Below are 25,496 nucleotides of genomic sequence, written 5' to 3'. Positions count from 1 at the left end.
TGTCAATAATAAAATATGACAGTAATATTCTATTACCAATGTTGACGTGACAGGTAATATAGGTGGTAATCTGATTACCACTTTCACCTTAGGTATTTAAATATTACCAAGGTAATCTCGATTTTATTATAATTATATTATTATTTATTAATTTTTTGAGATAAAAATAAATTTATTTTTAATTAATATGACAAATAATATAAAAAATATTTAAAAATCATTATATTCAAGGGTATTTAAGTAAAATAATTTACTAGAATCTTTTATTACCTTTAACAAAACACAATAATTATTTATACCTATCAAATTTTATCAAACATAGTAATCATTTATACCTAATAATCTTCTAAGTAATTTATCTTCAAAGTAATCTTTCTATTTTAGTAATAAAATATTACCCAAATCAAACGCCCCCAAGTGAATAACCTCAAGGTTTTCAATTATCTTTATATAAAATATATAATTGGAAGCAACATTCTACCAACTTCCTACCATTATAATTTACAGAGATTAAAAATCTTATTTAAAATGGCAATAATAGTATGTGTAAACCCATAAATTTGTATATAGAGTTAGTGATATTTATTTTCATGACATTTTTAAAATTTTAAATTTCTTTATTAAAATAAATGGTTTCAAAATAATTAAAAAAATTTATTAATTTTGACATTTTTTAACTAAAAATTTTATTCGAATTATATTATTATTTTTAAAATCAAATAAATTATATCAAATATAATAAATCTCAATTTAGTGATACTTTTACTATTATTAAATTAAAAAAATTAAAAATTTAATTTTAAAATACCATTAAAAAAAGTCTTGGGCCTGTTAATTTTCACTTTTGGTAAAAAGGGTAAAGCGTAAACGGCGGAAGCAATTGTTCAATTAATTAATTTAAAAAAAAACAATCAACGATCGATGTTTCGCGGTTGGGTGACGTGGCCTATTGCTATGGGTTAACCACTCCAGTTTGAATAGATTTGACTACAGACGAGAAGACCACCTAACTCCTCCTTCACTAGGCTCATTCTCTCTCTACAGCCGGAAGAAGTAGGTGAAAAGCAAAGCCAAGCTCTCCTCTCTCACATTACCTTATTACTTCGACAACTACTGTCAGTACCTAATCCTTATTCAAATACCATTAACGTTAATCTCCTTCCTTCTTCTTGAATCTCTCCCTCAAACTAACTATCAATTCATTATTTTATTATTAATTTACTCCTTGATTGCGGTTGTTTAAAGTTACCTTGTTGTTTTTCTTACCGTTTGCTGCTTCTTTACTGTTTCGTATCGAATCAAATCCTAAGGCTCCTCGCCGAAGTCTCTGTTAATATTTCTCTTGCGTTTACTGGTTCTGTTCGCAGTTCAGATCTTGTTCTGATAATTTCTTTTGCTTTGATCGTCGATCTACTGGTTTTGGATGAGTTAAGTCAATGGTGATAGTGGCGGATTCGATTTGGTTTGGTTGAGGATTTTTGGCTGTTTTTGGTGGAATGTGATGTTTGTGTTTTGGAAATGTCGGCATCTTTAGCGCCTTTCGAGCGGCCGCGGCCCGGAGGGTCTAATACGGTATGCGGTTGTGTGTTTAGTTGGGGGAGAAAGTGAATTTGGTTGGATGATAAGGTTTTGGATCTTATGGTGGATTTATGATTGTGTTTTGCATTTTTATTACATGTGCTTTTGTTTTAATTATGGATGGTGAATTATGTGGAATTTGGAATGTTTGAATTATATAGGCTATTTTTGGTAGGATTGGTTAATGCATTTACTTATCTGTTTGGTTTGAGGTAAAATGTGGAAATTCATTTCTGTCAGATATTATTGAAATTCAGTGCTATTATTATTTTTGACTTAATTGATATTAGTTATTTTTAACGCAAGACAGGAAAACGTTTGATATTTGATTAGAGTAACGCGGCATTAGTGAACTCAGTTTGTAAGTTCATTATTGCTGATATAGACTTTGGATTTCAGAATTTTAATTTTTGACAAGAGTCCTTGAATTGAAGTAGTGTTATTTAATTTGATGCTGTTTACCCTGGTTGCTGAGAAAAATGGAACCAAGGTTATCAATTGCTCTTGTTCATATTTGTCTGATAATATAGGAAGTGTACTGAAATTTTGTATTTTTGATTCTTTGAGACCCTAAATCTCGGACTTATTGGATATAATATCCCAAGGTGGCAGCCACAAGGGAAGTTGAACTTTTCACCACTTTCTTGAAATCAAGGGCTCTTATTAGTTAGTGAAACCCTTGGGGTTTAGGCTTTTAGTTGTTTTGGATAATGATGATAGCTTTGATAGTGGTGGTGCTAAAACTACCTGAGATATTGAAATGAGCGGTGCACTCTATTTACAAAAATAAGCTTACATGTTTTCCTTCTATCACTTTAATTTATTGTTGTTTTTTCCTTTCTATTTTTAGTGCTTTATATGCAAGTCGGTTTCACGAGAAACTGGGAAGAAATTTTTTTTGAGCTTTCTAACGTCAAGTGGTTTGACAGGTTTTCAAGAGCGGTCCACTTTTCATATCTTCGAAAGGTTGGTAAAGGTTTTGAGTTTCCCCATTGCTTTTTCATCCCCATGAAAGGGTATTTGAATCTTTGTTTTCTTACTATAGAGATGTTCAGACATTTAGTAAACTAGAGTACATTTGTATCCTTTGGTACCCCTTTTATGTATCTAATTTTTGTTTTCCTATATTTAGCATCTGTTTGTCTATACTTTATTTACTTGGAGCAAGCATGTAATAAATTGTAAGACATATCCGTTGGTGTTTGTCCTTAGATTCTTTTAAGGGGGAAAAAAAAGAAGAAAAGTGTTGCAGGTGTTTCAGTTTGTTTAAAACCAAGCTGCATAATGCTTATTTCAAAATATTATGTTATGCTTTTGAATTCTGTGCATTAAATTATCATCAAATTTTATTGCATATCTTTTTATGCTATCCTGATTGACATTCATTTCTGCAGGAATAGGTTGGAAGTCTTGGAAGAAGCGGTGGTTTATTCTGACACGCACTTCCTTGGTTTTCTTTAAAAATGATCCGGTTAGAATTATTTGTAATATTTTTCTTTGCTTTCCATACTATAAATATGTTTAATTTGTCAGTAAATTTTCAGTTTAGATTTGTCTTCATTGTTCTTGGCCAAATGCATATTGAATTGTTGGCATATTGGTCAGTTGCCTGAATTACAAACAACTGTGAATTGTAACTTAAAAAGAATAGGGGAAGGGCCCTTTAAGTGGATGCTGTACATTAAAAATGTCACTTTCTACTGCCTTCAGCATAGTAACCTCCACATGGCACATTATATGGATTGATAACTTCATTGTATGAGAACCTGGAAAAGTATCACATACTTTTTATTGTTTCCCTTTTCTAGTGTTTAAAATTTGTCTACTAACAATTTCTCCACTTATTCACTCAGTTGCTCAAACCTATGCCTCTTGACTTATTGAGAGAAATACATGGCATTCAATTTCGTTAACTGATATATTAACATATTGTCAATTTCAGCCAAAATGGTTACCTGTAGCCACCATGAAAATTCTTATATTAGCTCCACTTACCATTGATAGTTCTATGGTGAATGCATATTCTAATTTTTTTTCTTTGTACTAGATCAAAATTTACTTTTTAACTTAATAATATAAGGAAATTCATTAGTCTCAGTTGATAGAACTTAATGAGGGTTAATTTTTTTTCTTTGTTCTTGATCAAAATTTACTTTTTAACTTAATAATATAAGGAAATTCATTAGTCTCAGTTGATAGAACTTAATGAGGGTTAAATTATCTCATAATGGTTTTGGGAGGAAACTATATTAATGACTGAGCCAATTTTCATTTTGGTCTACCCCAAGACCTAGCAATCAAATGCAAATTATGGATAATCCTAGAGGTCATATATATCAAAGAGTTTAACTTTAAATGAGGAAAAAAAAAAATTTATGATCTTGTCTAATTGTCTTCACCTTTGAATTTTTTGTGGGGATCTTTCTACTGTCCTTTCATTTGCCCCTTCCCTTTTCTTATCATGCACACAAAGAATTTGAAACCTCTAATATTATTGTGTTATGGTTGTGTAACTTATGTACTTTAATGAGATTTCAAGTGTATTTAGTAAAACATCAACAGACCAATAATTTCTCTTATCAAACTACGGTTCTTTGTCCTACATATTGATGCATAATTGTTTTAATGATTAGAATTAATTGAAAAGCTTTTCATCTTGTCATTTAGAGTGCACTACCGCAAAGAGGTGGTGAAGTAAATCTGACATTGGGAGGAATAGACTTGAACAACTCAGGGAGGTATGCATAATCAGTATTTTTTATCTGTATTAGTGTTTTTCAATTATTATGTTTCACATTTACACCTACATTTCTTATAGTGTTGTTGTTAGAGAAGATAAGAAATTGTTGACTGTATTGTTTCCTGATGGACGTGATGGTCGAGCTTTTACCCTTAAGGTGCCCTATTTATTGGTTGAATAATTATTATTTAACTGCTTTTCATCTTCTTGCATGAGATTTTTAATTCAAGTGGATTTTTTTTTCTTTTTTTAAACTTTAGGCTGAGACAGTTGAGGATTTGTGTGAGTGGAAGATAGCTCTAGAACATGCCCTTGCACAAGCGCCAAGTGCTGCTCTTGTTATAGGACACAATGGGATTTTTCGGAATGACACAAATGATGTAATCGAAGGCCCTTTTCACCAATGTACTGAGTAATCATTACATTCTCATAATTTTTTTAATCATCTTCATTCTGTTATCAGTTGATGCTTTGTTGTCCATGTGGTTAAGTAGAAATTAAATATGCTACACAGGGAGGGACAAGCGTCCAATTAAATCTTTGGTTGTTGGAAGACCAATTTTGCTTGCTCTTGAAGATATTGATGGAAGTCCATCATTTCTTGAGAAAGCTCTTCGATTTCTTGAGAAATTCGGTAAGTGGTATTCAAAAAGCACAATTGTTTTCATCATCTATTTATTCAACTTTTGTTTGCAAATTAATTTTCCATTTTTCCTTTTATTGCTGAGGTCAAAAATTTGGACCCCAGTGGTTTCTTAGAAGTTTTATGTGATTAAATTTTCTTGTCTATGTTTGTGTTTATAATAGTAAACAATTTTTTATTTCTGTCATATAAATTAACTGCTGGTATAAATGCTATTTGGTTAATCTTTTTGAGATTTCAATGCTTAAAGCATTTTTCCTTTTCTAAGGGTTGTCTAAAATCGGTATCCAAGTTTGCTAAATGTTCATTAATATTGCTAGTTCTTGTCTTATTAAGATTTTCTTTGTACAGTGAAAAAACCAATGATTTTAAATTTGGAATTTCTATTGTAATACATACTTTAAACAGTTGGTAAAAGATTCATGATCACAATTCTAAAGAATAAATCTTTTTGCCAAGCAACTTTGGATAAATATTTTATTTCATCTTAAAAGTTTAATGTAACATTGTCTATATTTTTTGAAATATACATATAATTATTACTATGTGGAGACAAGTCTTATTTATAACTGGCCTAAGTTAGGACCAAAAATTTTTTTATGACTACATGGAAGTTATTCCCATATAGAGTATAACTATAGAGAGGCTATACTTTATTTAGACTACCGGCTATACAATTCTCCATTTACATTTTCAAAGATATTAGAGACATCAAGAGTAGGAGGATCAATTGGATCCAAGTTATCGATAGTGTATGTCTCAATAATCTTTTGTTTTCCTTTATGTCTTCCTAATATAAACCCGCCAGATGTTTTTTGGTGTACAATAGGTACTCAACTAATCCTTTTGTGCCAAATTTATAGCACACTAGTTCATGGTTCTATGTTGGCTGATTTTTTGGGGCTCTTTCCTTTTCTTGTTTCGTCTCTGGCTTCTTCCACATTTGGTGGGATTTCTTTGTATATCTACCTTGAGTTTGATATTGATGATTTCTCAATAACAATTTGTGAACAAGTAAGCAAGAAATTAATTCTGAATATTTCTTAAAGTTGTGTTTCTTATATTGTTGGTGGAGGAACATATTAGAATGGTGGATTGTGGAGATTGCATTTTTCTAACATGCTTTCTTCATTGATTTCTTTCCACATAATCTTAACGTGGGCACAATTTTGAACAAGGCAAAATTATTTTTTAAAGTTTCCTAAACTTGATTGAAACCAATCAATATGTAGCCTGTGGTAGTGCTATCACTCCTTTAAGTGAATACTGCTAATCATTATAATAATTTTGGACTTCGAAGAGTTCGTCTTCATGATGAAAATAACTTTTAAACTTGAGGCAGATATTCTAAGAAATCCCACGAAAAGTGGAACAAGCTAGAGACAACAAGAAAAGGAAAAATCCCCACAAAATCAACCAACAAAGAAAAATGGAAACATGTGCTAGAGATATGGTGCAAAAGAGCATTGGTCACATATCTATTGTGTACCGAAACGTCTGGTGGATTTATATTAGGAATAGATGAAAAGATAACAAAAGAGAATTTAGACAAACCAATAGTATTAGAAGTTATAATCTAAACCTTTTTGTGAAAGATATTTTTTCAAATTCGACCTTTGTGTCCGTGTCCTGCTCAAAGTATTAAAGCATTACTTCCTCTCACAACCAGCGAACAGCAGTGAGCTGTGTGACATTGCCTCAACACCAGAACAAGGGAGGGCCAACCGAACCATTTAATCAAAATTTAATAAGTTGTTTTTATGGTTATGTTTGGGGTGTGTATGATTTTGTGTGTGTGTATGAGTTATCTTGTTCAAAAACTCTTTAGTGCCTATAGATTGGAGAAAAGACAAGCATTAGAATCATGAAAATTTGTTGGCAATTTGTAAAATCTGGAAAATGGGTTCTATTATATGTGCTTTCTGATTGAATGCTATTTCTCAACAGGAACTAAAGTGGAAGGAATTTTACGTCAAGCAGCAGATGTTGAGGAGGTAGACCACAGAGTTCAAGAGTACGAACAGGGTATCTCTTCCATTCAAATTTGTTATATTTCTGTATAGATGTCATCAATTGATTGGTGAGGTCGAAAAATTATTAATATTGTTGTGATTAATTAATTCTTTCATCTGTCTGTAATTTTACATGTGCAATCTTGTATTTATGCACCGCATATTTCAGTTATGTCTCACCTATTTCTTCTTGACTGTTCTAGGAAAGACTGAATTTGGTCCTAATGAGGATGCACATGTTGTTGGTGACTGTGTTAAGGTACTTGTTTCTTTAGCTGATGCCATTTGTGACTTTTAGACCTTTGTAGTAATTTGACAAACAATATGCTGTTTTTTTTCTCTGCAGCATGTCCTCAGGGAGCTTCCTTCCTCTCCGGTTCCAGCAACTTGCTGCACTGCATTGCTGGAGGCTTACAGTAAGTTCATAATTATTGAGGTTGGTTTGTGTCTTAGCGGAAAAATTTAAACTGAAAGAAAGAAAATAACGATTGGTTTCTGGGATTCCTTTCATCATTTTAGTCGTTGCATTGGGTTACTGAGATTAACTGATGGGATGTCTGCCTAGTGGAACACAGAGAGTCCTTAAAGATTTAGAGGATAAGACATATTTGGACTTGTGATCTTTGTTTACCTTTTGGATAAAAATCTCATAGATCTTGATGTTTTCAATTTGTGTAATAATATTTTCTTAGAGCCTTATGCAGTTTTTTTTTGGGGAAAATGTTCAACTATTGATCCCATGTGCAATCATCAGTGCATAAAAGCTGGTGCATGTTTCCATAAACTTTTGATTGTTTTTTTTTTTCGATTTTTTAATCTTTTAAATCCTTGTGTTCATGATTTCCATTTTCCCTTTTTAGTTGATTAGATGCTAGTTGTATCTAGATATTGATATTGTTGCTCTGTTGTTTTATTGATAAGAAATTGATCAGAAAGAAGCTCGGATAAGTGCAATGCGCTCTGCAATTTTGGAGAATTTTCCAGAGCCAAATCGGCGTTTATTACAAAGGTAATCTTCCATGTCTCACTTTTCATAGTCTATGTTTTATGTAGTGTTTTTATTTAGATTTGATGTACTTGGAGTTTGATAGCCAGTTATGTGAGGTAGATGGTCATAGAACAATAATATATATAGGGGATTTGGTTTGATATCTTCCTTTCTTCTAAGATGAAGTTAATGGTTATTGGTAATGAGCATCTCCAAACCTGTGTATTTGCAAAGTGCGACGCTTAATAAGGAACAAGTTTAAGCAGACTTGACATTCTGATATTCCCCGGAAGAATTAGGAGAAACAATCTGGGTCTCTTTTCGGGGAAAAGGAAAAAATTTTTTGTGCAGATGCCTTCTATTTGAATTTTGATGAATACAGAAGTGTGGATTTGGGAGGACTAATATTTGACCTACGAAATTTACAGAAAGCAAGTGAAAGGAACCATTGTGCTTGGGAACCAATCATTTATCAAAAGGATAACAAACTACTACTTTGCTTGTGACATTTCTGTTGAAGTTTGACGTTGTTGGATATTTGATAGTGGACTGAGTGGTGTAGATTCCTTTTATTCACATTTTACAGGTAATCATGAGTATTTTAGTCTTGTTAAGTGAACAATTGTTGATAACTGTCTAGGTAAGTTTTGACTGGAACTGTGAGTTTTTCAGAGATTTGAAGGATGAGGAAGTGAATGAGTTATTGTCTCATCATTCTTTAATTGAGAATGTTTTTTTGAAGAAGGATCATATGGCTTGGGAGCTTGAATCATCAGGTTGTTTTATAGGCTAATCTTTCTTCAATTGGCTGATTGATGAAGTTTATTGGAGCTAGTTAAATCTTCAGTGGTGATTTGTGATAATCTTAGAAAGTTTTGAGCAAAAAATGGTGTCCTCCTCTTGGAGAAGAATGTTATTATATATTATGAATACAAGCTAAATTTTAGTTCTAAAAAATAGCTAAACTACCATATACAAATCTGTCTAAAAATAGCCTACAACAATAATTACAGCTGTACAAGGTATAGAGTTTGCCATAGAATCTGCCACAGAATTAGCCATAGAATGACACAGAATCAGCCACAGAATGGCATAGAATCAGCCACAGAATCAGCCACAGAATGGCATAGAATCTGCCATAGAATCAGCCATAGAATGGCATAAAATCAGCCATAAAACATAAAATCTGCCATAAAATGAATGGCATAAAATCAGCCATAAAATCTGCTAGCCTTGAATGACCAACTAATTCCTTTGACATCCCCCCTCAAATTGATGCTGGTAAGTCAACAAGCATCAATTTGCTAACAAGAAAGTTATGTCGCTGACGTGTCATGGATTTCGTGAAAATATCTGCAATCTGAAGAGTAGTGGAGATATGTGGGAGAGTGATAACTTGGCGATCATAGGCCTCCCGGATAGAGTGGCAATCAACCTCTATGTGCTTCGTGCGTTCATGGTAGACAGGATTGGCAGCAATTTGGATGGCACTAGTGTTGTCAGCATGTAAGGGAGTAGGTTGATCTGGGGAGAAACCAAGCTCTGTTAGAAGACCACGTAACCAAATGATCTCGGAGCATGCAGTAGACATGGCACGGTACTCCGCCTCGGTGGATGATTTGGAGACCGAGTCTTGCTTCTTGCATTTCCAAGAGATAAGAGCATCACCAAGAAACATGCACCATCCTGTAGTTGATTTTCTTGTGTCCGGGCAGCCAGCCCAATCTGCATCACTATAGGCTTGTAATTTGAGGGAAGAACCAGTAGGGAAGAATAAGCCACGACTAGGTGTGCCAAGAATATATCTAATGATGCGGCGGACTGCAGATAAGTGGAGATGTCGAGGAGCTTGCATGAACTTGCTGACAATATGGACAGCATAAGAGATGTCTGGGCGGGTGATAGTTAGATAAATAAGACTTCCAACCAGCTTCCGATACAAAGTAGGATCCTCAAGAAGTTCCCCTTCATCACGCCGATATTTCACATTAATTTCCATTGGGGTGTCAACAGAATTAGTGTTTGTGAGTCCACCTAGTTGAACCAAATCCATAATATACTTGTGCTGATTCAAGAAGATACCTTGAGGCTGATGATGTACCTCTAACCCCAAAAAATAGGTAAGTTGGCCGAGATCTTTCATGTGGAAAGTAGAGTGCAACAAATTCTGAAGTTTAGAAACAACCTCCATATCAGAACCGGTGATAACAATGTCATCCACATAAACAAGGAGAACAACTATGCCCTTAGATGTCCGTTGGAGAAAAAGGGAGGAATCATACTGACTTTGAGTAAATGAAAAACCAAGGAGAGTCGATCGAAACTTTTCAAACCATACTCGCGGTGCCTGCTTCAATCCATACAAAGAGCGTTTTAGTTTACAAACATCATTAGGGGAAGAAGTAGGCATACCGTAGGGGAGTTTCATGTAAACTTCCTCCTTGAGATCACCATGTAAGAAAGCGTTCTTTACATCCATTTGATGTAAAGACCATGATTGTGATGCAGCAAGGGCGAGGATTGTTCGTACAGTGGTCATTTTGGCTACCGGTGCAAAGGTCTCATCATAGTCTAGGCCATACTCTTGCTTGTTGCCAAGAACCACCAACCGAGCTTTGTGACGTTCTATGGATCCATCAGAACGAAGCTTGATAGAAAACACAAACTTACTACCAAGAGGTTTCACAGATGGTGGACATGGAACAACATCCCAGGTTTGGTTTTCTGCAAGTGCTAGAAGTTCTGTTTCAATAGCTCTCCGCCAACATTCATGCTTCATTGCCTGTTTATATGATGAAGGAATAGGAATAGAAGACACAGTGGCTGTCAAAGATAAAGGAGAGGTGAAACCATACCTATCTGGTGGTTTACGAACTCGAGTACTTTGTCTTAGAGGTGCTGGTGCAGTTGCTGGAACAGGATCAGCATTAAGGGAATGAGCTGGAGGAGGCCCAAGAGGTGCTGAAATCTTGCGTCGTTGGTAAACTATGAGAGGCTTAGAAGGTACGGATTCTGCAGAAGAGTTAGTAAATATTGGCAAAACAGAGAATGAAGGAGAAAGGTCATCCTTGTGTGTGGAAAAAAAATACTGATTTTCAAAGAAAATCACATTTCGAGAAACCCGAATACGTCGGAGGTTGGGATCATAACAAAGAAAACCTTTTTGGTGCACCGAATATCCTAGAAAAGCACATTGAACAGCCTGAGCTGTTAGTTTTGTGCGTTCATGTGTAGGAAGATGAACATAGCACACACAACCAAAGGTGCGAAGGTTAGAGTAATTTGGAGTATGACCAAATAATTGAAAGAAAGGAGAAACATGGTTTAAGGTGGGAGAAGGCAACCTATTGATAAGGTGGACAGCAGTGGAGAGAGCTTCACACCAAAAACGAGGGGGTACAAATGACTCTAATAGAAGGGTACGAACAACATCTAGAAGGTGACGGTTCTTTCTTTCAGCCACCCCATTCTGTTGAGGGGTTGAAGGACAAGACCTTTGAGAAATTATACCATTGGTTTGCAGAAATTCTTGGAATAAATGAGACATGTACTCACCCCCATTATCAGAACGAAGAATTTTGATATTGGCAGAAAATTGGGTCTGAATATATGCATGAAAAAACTTAAAAACTGAAAACAATTCATCTTTAGAATGCAGAAAATAAATCCATGTGAAGCGACTATAGTGATCAATAAAAGTGACAAAATACTTGTAATTAGCATGGGAAGTAATTGGTGTCATTCCCCATACATCACTATGTATCAAATCAAAAGGCTGGACTATCTTAGGTGTGTGAATGGGAAATGGCAAAACTTTACTTTTTCCAAGTCTACAAGAATTACAATCAAATTGAACAGTACTAAGAGATGGTGATCCTTTATTTCCAAGTAAACCAGAATTTAGCAAAGCATGAAGTACATTAGAGTTTGGGTGTCCAAGACGTTTATGCCATGCTCGATAATCAACATAAGTAGAATTACAAGTGATAACAGGTAAAGAGGAACATGGAGACATAGGAAATTGAAGAGGAAAAAGTCGTCCTACTTTAGGCCCCCTTGCGATCATCTTCCCCGAATGCTGATCCTGCACAACACAACCAGATTTAGAAAATTCCACTTTACAATCATTTTCAACTAATTGTCCGACAGAAACAAGATTAGTGGTAAGGTTAGGAGAGACAAAGACATTGGTTATAGACGAAGAAACATCACCAGTGGCAGTGATAGGCAAAGAGTTGCCATCAGCTGTATAAATCTTGAGATTTCCAGGATATTTACTCACATTGGTAAGAGATTTAACATTGTTTGTCATGTGATGGGAAGCCCCGGAATCAAAGTACCAAGGAGAAGGTTTAGAGAAGGGTTTACCTGAGAGTCCTAATGCGGAAAATGCAGAAATGATCATTTGTTGAATCATTTCAGGTGTCACAGATTGAACAGGAGCAGGAGCACTTTGTGTCAGATGTGCTGTATCCACAGAACTACCAGCACTAGAGGAACCAACTGAGACAGTATATGCTGTTCCAGATCTCTTGGGGGGTCGAATAGGACATTCCTTGATGATATGCCCATCCTTTTTGCAATAGTTGCAAAATTTTTTTGAACAATTTGAAGCATAATGGCCAAATCCTTTGCAACAAAAACACTGAATAGTACTCATGTCCCTACCTTTTGGCCTACCTTGAGCTGCATAAGCCATAGGAACAGAAGTGGATTTAAGTTGTTCCATGGTGGCTTGAGTAAGAAGTCGTTGCTCTTCGCGAAATAAATCATTGAGACATGCATCCAAGGATGGGACTGTTTCTCGATTCATCAGATTAGACCTGGTGCTTTCAAATTCAGATCTTAGTTTCATAAGAAATTGATCCCTCTTAGTAATTTCATGTACACATTGAACAGAGCTAAGACCTTCGGGCGGTAAGGTAGCATAGACAATATCAGTATATTCAGCCCAAAGATTTATGAAGCTAGAATAAAAATCAGAGATAGTGAGACTGCCCTGTTGAAGATTTGCTAGCTCATGTTCAAGTTGAAATCGACGAGCAGTGTTGTGTTGACTGTAGAGTTTTTTTAGATAATTCCACATTTCAGCTGCAGTTTTGAAGGGTCGAAGATTCAAGATGATGTTGGATTCCACAGATCCTAGAATCCATGCCATGATTTGAGCATCCTTGACTTCCCACTTGGAGTGCTCATCCTTGTCTTTGTCTTTGTCAGGTGCAGGTTTGCTGCCATCAATATGACCCCATAAATCTTTGCCTTTGACGAATATCATGAAGTGAAATGCCCAGGCTGAGTAGTTTTTGCCATTAAAACGAATCAAGAAGACATCATACTTGTCTGAAGACATGAGGCTGAGATAACTCGATCAAAATAACTAAGAGCAAAGGACTGAACTAGGACTGAGTTGGATTTAAGACGAAGAGACACAGGAGAATTTAGAACCAAAGCTCTGATACCATGATAATCTTAGAAAGTTTTGAGCAAAAAATGGTGTCCTCCTCTTGGAGAAGAATGCTATTATATATTATGAATACAAGCTAAATTTTAGTTCTAAAAAATAGCTAAACTACCATATACAAATCTGTCTAAAAATAGCCTACAACAATAATTACAGCTGTACAAGGTATAGAGTTTGCCATAGAATCTGCCACAGAATTAGCCATAGAATGACACAGAATCAGCCACAGAATGGCATAGAATCAGCCACAGAATCAGCCACAGAATGGCATAGAATCTGCCATAGAATCAGCCATAGAATGGCATAAAATCAGCCATAAAATGAATGACATAAAATCAGCCATAAAACATAAAATCTGCCATAAAATGAATGGCATAAAATCAGCCATAAAATCTGCTAGCCTTGAATGACCAACTAATTCCTTTGACAATTTGGAGGGTTAAAGTTCCTTCTAAAGTTCTGTTCCTATCATAGTTACTGGCTCATGGAATGGTTCATGCGGTTGATTTTGTTTTGGAAAGGTTGCTGTGCTTGTCCTTTTTCTAAATTGGTGCATTCTGTGTGGAAAGGATGTGGAAAGCTTTAGTCACTTATTTCTTAATTGCTTTTTAGCTTGGCTAATTGTGAGGTGGTATTGCATTTTTTGTTTGAACATGATATTTCTTTTGGATAGATCTTTTCTCAATACAAGAATCACAGTTCTTTTCCTAAGAAAAGAAAGAAGAATTGGAGATGTTGTATTTTGGTTGATGTTTGGGTTATGTGGTGTGAGAGGATTGGACGTGCTGTGGAATAGAAATCATGGTCTTGAGTGGCAGGGAACATCTTTTTTCCTCATTCAGTGGAATTTGGATGCTCTAGCGACTTTGTTTTCTGTTTTTGTGTCCTTTTTATATTTCTCTGAGTAGGCCTCTGATTCATTTCACAATTATGTAATTCTTTTGACTAATAGAAACCTTTTTTCTTATGCTGAAAAATAAAAATAAAAGAAAAAGAAACTATCAAAGTGGATTTTGTGACTTGGATTATTTTTGTGGAGAACTTGTGGTGAAAGAGAAGAATGTTCTTTTGTTGTGTAGATTAGTGTTTTGGGGGGGTGGGGGGGTGGGGGGTGTGGTGTGGGTGTTGTGGAGAGAGGAAGAGGAGGCCTCTAAGCTATATCCGTTTCTAGGGGTTTGGGATAGTGATTGCTTGCATTGTATAAAAGATTTCATATTTATACTTAATTCTAATACTTAACATGTCATATTCTGCAGAATTTTGAAGATGATGCATACAATTGCTTCACATGCTCATGAAAATCGAATGACTGCATCTGCTGTTGCTGCTTGCATGGCACCCTTACTTTTACGCCCCCTATTAGCTGGTGAATGTGAATTGGAAGATGACTTTGACATCAATGGTGACAACTCTGCTCAGCTTCTTGCCGCTGCAAATGCTGCTAATAATGCTCAAGCCATCATTACAACTCTTTTGGAGGACTATGAGAATATTTTTGATGTAAGATACTCTTTATTTAATTGCTTCATGAATCTGCAACATTATAGGGTAAACCACTGGTTGATGATTTAATATATGTACACAGGTTCTGTATGTTAAATATTCCATATATTGCAAATCTGAAACTCATGAGCTAGGGCTTTATGGCTTTTACTTTATGTGTTGAATCTTAAAATTTAAGATCCGAATTACTTTATGGAAGGATCTTTTCATTCCCTCAAATGTTATAGTTCTTATAAGTGAAATCCAGGAAAAGACTAGAGCTGTATTGTGGAATTTACAGAGTGTTAATGTACTGTCCCAGTGAATAATATTGACCAACCAGAGAACTTGGAAAAAGGTTTCCACTACTAAACAAGGGAGAATGCTAGTATAATTAAAAATTGAGCTGTTTGAATAGTAATCTAGCTTGCTTGGGGTCTTTCCTTAGTTTGTATACGCCGCTTTGGTAGGGCTATTATTTTGATTATTCAATTGGATTCTTTTCTTTTCTTTGTTATTAGAATTCAGCATGCTGCGTTGGATGAAATGCTGAGTTTTTGAATATTGTCTAGTATGGTCTAGATATGAGGTTATGTTGCTTTGTGTTCTTTGTTACTTTTCCAATATTTTGCTTAATCAGTGTATGAAAAATATTCCTTTTGTGGATTGGCATTGATTAATTGATGCTTGATCATGTATAATGGCTTTTCAGTCCTAAATACTGTAGTGAATGAGTTGCACATGATTGTATATCCATCTTACTACTCTTTAATAAGAATTTGATGATGGTGATTGTTATACAACTTTTGGTCTGATGACATTGTTAGTTTAATGCTGCTTATGACTACAGACCACCTGTTTTCTTGTGTTTTACAATTTTGCAAATTGGAGTATGTCAGGTGTGTTTTGTTATTATAGTTCTATATTGGTGCTTACATATGCTGCTTTGTGTTTCAGGATGAAAGTTTACACAGATACTCTATCTCAGCTGATTCTCGGAATGACAACAGTGGTAGTGAAGATTCAAGTGATGAAGAAAATGTTGCTATAAAAGATAATGGCTACCATGATGCAGAAAATGAAGTTGATCCAGAAACTGATGATGATCGTGAACATGCACTTAGTGGAAAATTAAGTGAAAGTAGTGGCTATGCTGGCAGCGATCTGTATGACTACAAGGTCCTTGAATCCTCCCATACATACAATTTTGAACAGTTATTTTTCCAACATGGTAAATCTATGATTTAAAGCATGATTCTTCTAATAAATATCAATAACTTTTGAAGGAGTGCAACGTAATGATAGTGATCTCTAAGAGATAAAAAATGTTGCCAAAATGTGTTGGAGATTTGCTGTTTCAAGTAACTTTTAGGTGGTTTGGCTAGAAAGAGTAATCAGTTTTTTGGTGAAAAGGGAGTAGTTATGAGTTGTGGGATAAGAATTGACTTTTAGCTTTCCTTTGGGCTTTAGCCGTTAATAAGTTTCTAGATATCTTTTTTCTCTATTCATCTCTGTTGTGAAGCTGTTTTGGGTTTACTTCATATAGGTTTGCAGTTTTTCATTCAGGTAGGGCCAGCTCATTGTAGTCAGTATAAAATTGCATTTCTTGATTTTGATTCTTTGCATACATGGTCCACAATTATACTTCTTCATCTCTTTTTATTGTAATACTAAGTTTATGTTTTCTAATAAAATGAAAAGAAAGTGATCAAAATGTTGATTTCATGGGTTTTTTCACGTAGACTTCTGACTATTGTCCTGTTTTACAATATAGATCTGTTTTGAGAAGAAAGTCCTAGACATGTTGAGAACAGACTAAAGTTTCTGCTAATGTTTTTACGAAATGGTGTTATTGTGTTTCTTGTTGTAGGTGTCACAAGATATTGATGGCAGAGTCAACATATAACTAGAAATTAGAATTGCATGCCTTGTCAGCTTTGTGAATCCTTTCTCTTGCGTCACTGGCATTCTGATAACCAACATTGTGACATTGCGAATTGTTTCATTTTTATTTGCATTGAAATGAAAATTCTGTGGGTTACTCAAAGAAAATACTCTTCTTTACTTAGGGAGAATGTTGCAACTTATGGCATAGTAAATAATGCCAAGACCGGATATGTGCACTTTTAGCTCATTTGTGGGTAATTTGATGTGAAAGGAATAGTTGAATCTTTGAAGAGAGTAATGGAGAAGATGCTAGTGTTTTGCGGGAGAAACTGGAATTTTTGTTGCTCATTGGGAGTAAATTATGAAAGATTTGAAAAATTACGTAATTTTTTCTTCATTTATCATAAGTGACTAGGGGTTTTTCAATTGATATCTATGTTCTAACTTTATGTGGCTTTATGGGCTGTGGTAGACTCTCTCTTTTGAGTGTTCATCACACAACGTTTTTGAGATTTTTATGTAAAGATCTAGCACTCTTGCAGTGGACAGCTGGTGACCATTGTAAACTTTTCATCTTTTCAATATGAGTAAAAATAAGTGCACTAACAATGAATGCTAATTTGTGTACTCATGATGACATGTCACTATATAATTGTATGTTACTTTATCTCTAATTCAAAATTTCACAATTATATAATGACATGTCATTATTAATACACATATTAGTCCTATTGTTAGCGCACATAGTTTTCTTATTTCAATATACTTGGTGTCTGCTGTAGAGGAAAAAGTTTCAGTTTTATTTTTCAAAAGCAGGTTTAAAGAGATGGGAATACTTAACTTATTTGATTTTATGTTGATTTTCTTTTATGCTTAGTTATGGTGTTTGTGTTCATTAAAGTCCTCATGGAAATTAACTAAGATCAAATTTTTATTGATATTAGTTCTTTTTGCATACATTCAGGCATTTGGTGGTGATGGGTCTGATGTAGCATCCCCAAGATACAATACTGCTCTAGCTGATAACCCTAATCTGCCAGTTGATTCTCCACAGATCAGGGATCCTACTTTTCAGATGATTGATCAAGGTACACCAAAGAAAGGGACTGAAAATTCAATAACAGAGATTGAGGCTTCAGATGTCTTACCTGCAGTTGAATCTTACCGTTCAATGGATGAGATTCTCTCTTCAATGGATCCTGGGCACCCACTTTCTGCATCAGGAATTGACTCATCTTGTGAGAAGCCAGTTAGTAAAGTTACAAGCTCCAATCTCGGTACAAAGCGGTCTGCATTTTGGGGGAGAAGCAATGTGAGTTTTTATACTTGTTTTCTCATTTTCACAGAAAATTACATGAATCAATAATAAGTTACATCAAGATGAGAAATGCAGTCAGTGAGTTACTTATGTCTTTCTTTTTTCTTTTGGTAATTCTGTATTTAATTTTATTTTATTGAAGACAATTTTTCTTAACAATATATGTGTTGGGATTCAATAATAATAATTATTATTATTATAGTAATTATTATTATTATAACAATAAATTAATCAATTAAGAAAATATTTTATTTGAATAAAATATTTGATATTAGGATAAGATCTTTGAGATTATGATAAATTATTTGAGATTAGGATTAAATATTTGATTTTTGGATAATTTTTGAATTTTAAATTTAGGATATTGGTAGAATCAATAAAGGTAATTGGATTAAGGAGAGAGGGAAAAATATTGTTATTTAAGTATTTCAAACAACCTTTGACTTACTCGGAGACTACAACCTTGGAAGGAGTCGACATCTCTTGTTGCCAATATAATTTTTTTTTAATATTAATAATATTTATGTTGTGTCCTATCAAATTGGTATCAAAGTAGTGAGATATGGATCGTACAAGGTTTGGAAAAGGATGGAAAGGATGGAGAATAGAGTTGATTTTGAAAAGATTTTCGAGGCAGTGAAAGAGAAGTTAGAAGGCGTGGAATTTGGATTAGATAATCTGGCCAATGGATTTAAGGCAATGAAAAAGTGTTTGAAGGCATTGAAAGAGTTGTGTTTGTCATTTCCAACGTTGTTTAAGGAGGAAGTCATGAAAAAGGAGGTAATTAAGGAAGCAGACAAAGAGATTAAGGCTCAGCCACCATCGCTGTTGTTTGAGGAGGAAGCTGTAAAAGGAGAAGTGATTGAGGAGGAAGACAACAAAATCAAGGTTGCATTTGGAGTTCTTGGTGCATTCTCAATGGAGGATGTTGAATTTGGAGAGAAAAGGGTCGCAAGGTTGGGATTTGAGGCACACACAATGGGGCTTAGAACAAACGAGTCTAGATCAGTGTTTCTAGTGATGGCGAACAACATGTGTTGACATTTCTAACCATTGGGGGCAATTAGACTAATGACAAAATGGGTGAGATTTTTCAAATTGCGAAATGTTAAAAAAAACATCAAAATGGGTGGGTTAAAAAAAAAAAAGACTTCAATTTTCCCACTTTAAGGATGGGTAATGTTAGGATTCAATAATAAAAAAATTATTACAGTAATTATAACAATAAATAAATTAATTAAGAAGATATTTTATTTGTATAATATATTTTATATTGGGATTATATATTTGAGATTCAGATAAAATATTTGATTTGTATAATATTTGAATTCTAAAATTAGGATATTGGTAAAATAAATAAAGATGAGAGAGAATCGAATAAAATATTGGATTTGGATAATATTTAAATTTTAAAGCTAGAATATTGGTAGAATAAATAGATAAGAGGGAGATTCAGATAAAATATTTGATTTGGATAATATTTGAATTTTAAAATTAGGATATTAGTAGAATAAAAAGAGAAGAGAGGGGGAAATAGTGTTAGTTGGGTATTTTGGGCAGCCTTTGAGGCTACGACCTTGGAAAGAACTAAGACTTTTTGTTGTTAACATAGTTTTCTTTTAATATTAATAATATGTGTGTTGGGTCCCTATCAATATGATGTGTAGAATTATAGAAAATGAAGTGTGAACTTTTACTTGACAATTGATTTTTCTTAAGGTTTGTTATTTCATCTTTAATTTGCTTTGTTCTTAGTTTATTTTGCTTATATCACCTGCTTTTGATGAAACACACATTTTGGTAATACTAAAATCAATATAAAAAGTGATGTGCCAATAATCCAATAAAACAAGGACAAACCAATGAAGACTTGGGATTTCTAAAGATAGGATACAGCAGCAGCTCAATAACTTTAGTGAACTTGGGATTCATGAGTTTTGCTTATATTTCTCCTGATTTACTGTTTGTTTTGAGGCTGTATTCTGATGCATGCATGTTCTTGGAATTCATCTGTCCCATTTGAGCTTTAACTTTTCTTATTCAACTTGTCTTTAAGAATATTGTTAATTTTTCCTTTTTTTTTATGGCCTAAATGCCTCATTTTGCTTCTTAATATTATTAGTTATTCAATTTTAATTTATATTATTCTGGAGAGTTTCTATAGCTTGATGGAAATCTACCATTATTATGCTCTTCCATTGATTTGCTATTGTAAATTTCAAATTATCTGAAGGAAAAGTATTAGTGTTTTAGAAAAATTGTTTTGGTTTGGGTCCATAACATATCAGAATACTTCTTTATTGCTTCACAAATTGGGGGACTATATTGGTTTAAGCTTCTGTTTTTAATGTTCTTTTGCTTGAAATTTAGAGCTGTGGTTGACTGGTTGTTATTGGTGGACCACTTGTTTGTCATTATTGTAAGTTCATATCTTTAGTTAGTGTTATATGTTTCTCATTACTTGTCCACCCTTTCTTTCCTATCACAAGAAAAAAGAACGTTGGTGTTGAATATTTGTGTGCTTTTCTTTTCATGGCAGAGAAGTAAAAAATAGGATAATTTACTCTTTTGACTTCTGATTCAATTTTTTGTATATTATGCTCTTTATTATCTTTTTACAGGCCAGAAAGACGCCTTCAATGGAATCTGTTTATTCTTCTGGAGAAGAAGAGTAAGATACAAACATGCATTCATTCTTTTCATTACAATATTCATTCTCTAATAGCATTGATGTATGAGTACACTGGTTATTTTTTATAAAATTAGTCTTGCAATGAACTTTTAAACAATGTCAAACTAATGGAGGTCTTATTATACGTGTTTTAAGAATAAATTAACTCCTGAAAGCTGTCGCATTCTTTTCTGCCATCATATTGAATGACATCAGATATTATGGGAGTGATGAGACGGTAGCTTATCAGTTGATAAAAGTTGACTTAAATAGTCTGGCAGTTTCCATGCCTAACTAGTTTTAGATGAGCAAGCAGTTATGTTTTTATTTATGATGAATGTCCTCAGGTTGTCTTTGTTATCCCTCTATATGCACATAATGAGTTTTAAGCGTCAAAGGAATTTAAAGCAAGTTGAATTGCTATCGGTGCCAGGAAAATCACTGGTCAGAGAAAGCTGATCTGCTTCTATATTTTTTCTGAAAAACTAATCCCAAATATAATACATAGTTGTCTGTATTATCTTTTTGATGATACATACCTTTTAGTTGTTGATATTATCAGTATGAAGATTCATTATTCTTACTTTCTTACTCTGATATAGATACCAAAATTCTCTGATATGATTGAACTTAGCTAAAGATTCAATTAAAAAATTACATCCCTAGAAAGTTTCTAGCATGAACTTTGTAGACCTTCTGAGGTGTTGAGAACTGTCTCCAATCAGCTCCCAGTTTGATTTGATTTACTTCAGATTGGTCTAATTATTTTAACAAAAGTAAATATGTTGACTTGTTAATAGGTTTGCCATTCAGAGGCTGGAGATCACAAAGAATGACTTGCGACATCGGATTGCAAAGGAGGTATCATCATGTTTGCTGAATTATGTGTATTTGCTCATAGAATAGGGGTTATTTCTGGGATAATTGGTCATAATTTGTTACAGGCCAGAGGAAATGCTATTTTACAAGCTAGCCTGGAGAGAAGGAAGCAGGCTTTGCATGAGCGACGCTTGGCTCTTGAGCAAGATGTATTTCCATCTTACTCATTATATACTGCCTTTCTTTCATATGTTCTATTCATATCCACTTGTATATTTTAAGGAACTTTTTTATTGGCTTTTGAAGTCATGACATGTAAGGAATTGTACAGGTGTCAAGATTGCAAGAGCAGCTACAAGCTGAAAGAGATCTTAGAGCTGCATTAGAAGTTGGTTTGAGCATGTCTGCTGGACAGTTCTCGAGCTCACACAGCATGGATTCTAAAGTTTGTATCGATCTCAGAAGACATGTATTTCCTTTATTTTTTATTTTAAAAATTTTCAGTAGTGATTCTTTTAACTTAAATTGATGTGAAGACAAGGGCTGAGCTAGAGGAAATTGCTCTTGCTGAGGCAGATGTGGCTAGGTTGAAGCAGAAAGTTGCAGAACTCCATCGTCAACTTAATCAGCAAAGGCAACATCATTATGGATCACTCTCTGATGCATGTGACCGTTACCAAAATGTCCAAAGCCATAATTCTCAGCGGTGAGTTTGCGTAACCATGCTAATATTTTGATTTCCCAGCGTGTGGTGTCGAAAGTTATAGTAGTTGCCTGCAGCATTCCCTTATCGAGATAACTCTTTTTTAACTCTGATCTACCTTTGTTTTTTTAGTGTTTCTTCTAATACCTGTTATCTACAGGAGGTTTCTTCCACAAGATTTTGATACTACCCTTGCTTTTGTTAATCATGAACGGAAACAAAAAACAGAGGTTTGTCTTCAAAATTGTTCAGCCATCAATTGGTCATGGTTATAACAAAGATGAATGTTGCCTATTGAAATGGCCTAGGATTTGTTGGATTTTCTTTGCCTTGTCCACACTAATGCATTGTCATGCATGAATGATGATGATGTTAATTAATATTAACATAACAAATTAAATAGCATATTTTCAAATACATGGTTGGGTTCTCCATATGAGTTCATTCCCGTGTAATGTATTTTGATTGAAACCTTGCAGACTTTGCAGGCACCAACTGTATTCTATATCGATGTAGTAACATCTAAATGTGTCCTTTCCCTGTGCCTTTTTTTTTTTTTTTTTGCCCTTCAAATCACTTTCTTTGCCTTTAACCAATCTTAATATAATATTTTTGTTATTGTACCGTAGGAGAATTTGTTGGGGTCAGATTGGAAAAATGTTAAAGGACAAGCATCAACAACCGGGAGTGGTAGCAAATTGCCTTCACGGAAGCAATTCATGGAGTCAACCAGCTTGAGTGAATCTAGAAGTACCGAGGCATCCACTGCTGTGTCACTAGATGATCTTGTTGTTGATTCTGCATTCGTTCCTTCCACTTCAAGAGCAGTAGAGGTGAGCTTTAATTAACTTGCAGTTGCTGCCCCATTGTTTGCCGAATTCTGAAATGTGGTTAAATTGATTGATTTGAAACTTGATTTTCATGTGTAAAATTGGAGATTAGTGAACTTTGTGTCTTTGTTCTAAATTAGTTCCCATTGATCCATTGTTTTTACCAGACAATTGATTATGCAAGGCATCCATCAACGGCATCTTCTACTTTGGTAGAATTAACCACTCGTCTCGATTTTTTCAAGGAAAGACGATCTCAACTAATGGAACAACTCCACAACCTTGATCTAAATTATGGCACTACATCTTCTCAAGATTTCATTTATCGACCATCTTCTCCACCATGGAATTAGCCAAAGGTGATGACTCAAGAAGAAGAATGTCAATCGCTTTGTTGTAAATCCTTCCATATTACGTATAGTTGTTTCTCTATGTAGATCTGCATACTCCAATTATTGTTGGTTTTCATTTAAAGTTTATTATTAGGTAGCGAAAATGAGGTTTGGTTACTAACATTATTGACCTGTTTTTTTAGCTCCTTTTTGGTATGTAATTTCTTGGGTCATTGTAAACAAAGCAAAATGTCATGTTGTGTATTTTGTTAATAGTAGACTGGGGGAATCAGCGACCCAAAGATGTAACATTTTTTAGTCTCGCCACAATAATTTGTTTTATGTAGATCTACAGGATTCAAAGTGTGTGTTTGAAGGTAGTTTCATTGATTTGATGTCGTCTCCAATGAAACGGACACTTTCAAAGTTGATTTCTGACATTTGAAGTCTCATGTCTTTTGATTATAGCCTATTTTGTTAATACGGGAAACCTTTGCAGTAAACTCTAGGATTCTGCAGTCACCTAGACTTGTAACTACGGATCTTGAATATTTACAAATGAGCTTTATCCTTTACCGTTTAGGCTACCCTCTGGGGCCATAGTTTATTTTATTTTACTGGTAAGTGAAATGTGATATGTAACGGAAGAATTTGAACTTATAATGGCTGACATTCAAGACATGTATCATTAAATATAAGCTCTCGTATGGATTTCTTATGTGTGCAAAATTTGTCTTCATTGTTTTTCATGATCGCGTTGAATTTCATGATTAAATTTAAAATTACCTTTTTTGTTGGAAAATATGATAAAATAAAGGGGGAAATCTAAGCCTTGCTTGAGAAAACTTGGTATCAGCAGTTGGAGTGTTATAGTTTAAACGTAACGCAAAGAAATTATATCCTCGTTAAGTGTTTTTAAAATCAAATCATACCGTCCGGTTTGAGTGATTAAGCCATAAATTAGTATATAATCCGGTTTAGCTTTATAATCTGATTTGATTTATATATAAATATTAATCTTTTTGAAATTCAGTCCAACTTGGTAAATTCATTAAACTGAAAAAATTATTTAAAACTAACAAATTGGATTTTCATAATTTTATTAAAACTTAAAAGAGGTATAATTTGTAAGATTTTAATTGAATTAATAATAATATTTGTAATTAGTTTTTTTTATCTATGTAATAAAATATCAATTATTTAATTAACATATTTAAAATTATGTTTTATACATTTTATATGATTTATATTTAAAAAATTAGGTAACTATTTGATATTAAAAAAATACATAATAATTTGATAGTAAATTAAACTAATCAAACTGTAAATCAATGAAATGACTAGTTTGATCACTGAGATGATTTTAAAAACATTGATCTTAATGACATTACTAATCTTGGCAACATTACAATATTAATATGAAGTTATGGTTTCTTTATATTATTAGTGTTAAAGTAATTTTAATTTCATATAAATGTAATTCAGGTTTTTCCATTTGATTTGAGCGATGAAATCTTATGTTCTTTAAATAAAATTATGCGTACTATTTTAAATATATAAATAAATATATACTGATATATGTTATTATATAATTAATTAATTTTAAATCAAAAATATAATAACACTCAATTATATAATAATACGTATAGATATATATATATATATATATATATTTAGATATTCAAAATAAATATTTATAATATTACACTTGTTGATGTATCTTTGAGTTATATCATTGGTTGATTCACTAAAGGAGCGATCATAAGGTGGCTAAACTCTGTCCAATGGTGACATCTTGCCTTTGCTGATGATGAAATTTGATTTGTTAGTATTGGGTGGTCCAGCATTCATGCAAATGCCATGGAGAAGACACGTGGTGAAATGCTAATCGGTGTTTACATTTCAGGCTTTGGAGCAGATGAGATGCCAACTCTTTAGATCTCCCTAACCTCCTCTAGTTTCAAAATTATCTTTCACGCCATAGACATTAGAGAATCAGAAATAATTGAAACTTCTCCTTGCATTATCTCTT

At 33.8% G+C, this 25,496-nt stretch overlaps 1 protein-coding gene across 1 annotated transcript; it reads left to right on the top strand.

Moving 5' to 3' along the window:
• Window positions 1-1,009: 1,009 nt before the first annotated feature.
• LOC123225560 (rho GTPase-activating protein 7-like) lies at window positions 1,010-23,904 on the top strand. The gene is made up of 23 exons (XM_044649591.1): window positions 1,010-1,115; window positions 1,368-1,572; window positions 2,508-2,544; window positions 2,973-3,049; window positions 4,246-4,316; window positions 4,397-4,475; window positions 4,579-4,723; window positions 4,833-4,952; window positions 6,909-6,986; window positions 7,177-7,232; window positions 7,320-7,389; window positions 7,895-7,982; window positions 14,679-14,922; window positions 15,862-16,083; window positions 17,756-18,103; window positions 20,731-20,780; window positions 21,581-21,641; window positions 21,725-21,808; window positions 21,931-22,044; window positions 22,136-22,305; window positions 22,463-22,532; window positions 22,932-23,135; window positions 23,300-23,904. The coding sequence occupies exons 2-23, from the start codon at window positions 1,519-1,521 to the stop codon at window positions 23,483-23,485; spliced, it is 2,628 nt and encodes an 875-aa protein (XP_044505526.1). The 5' UTR covers window positions 1,010-1,115; window positions 1,368-1,518; the 3' UTR covers window positions 23,486-23,904.
• Window positions 23,905-25,496: the final 1,592 nt, after the last annotated feature.

The sequence above is a fragment of the Mangifera indica genome, chromosome 9, assembly GCF_011075055.1.
Source record: "Mangifera indica cultivar Alphonso chromosome 9, CATAS_Mindica_2.1, whole genome shotgun sequence".
NCBI lineage: Eukaryota > Viridiplantae > Streptophyta > Magnoliopsida > Sapindales > Anacardiaceae > Mangifera > Mangifera indica.
This window is presented reverse-complemented; position numbering and strand designations above follow the sequence as displayed.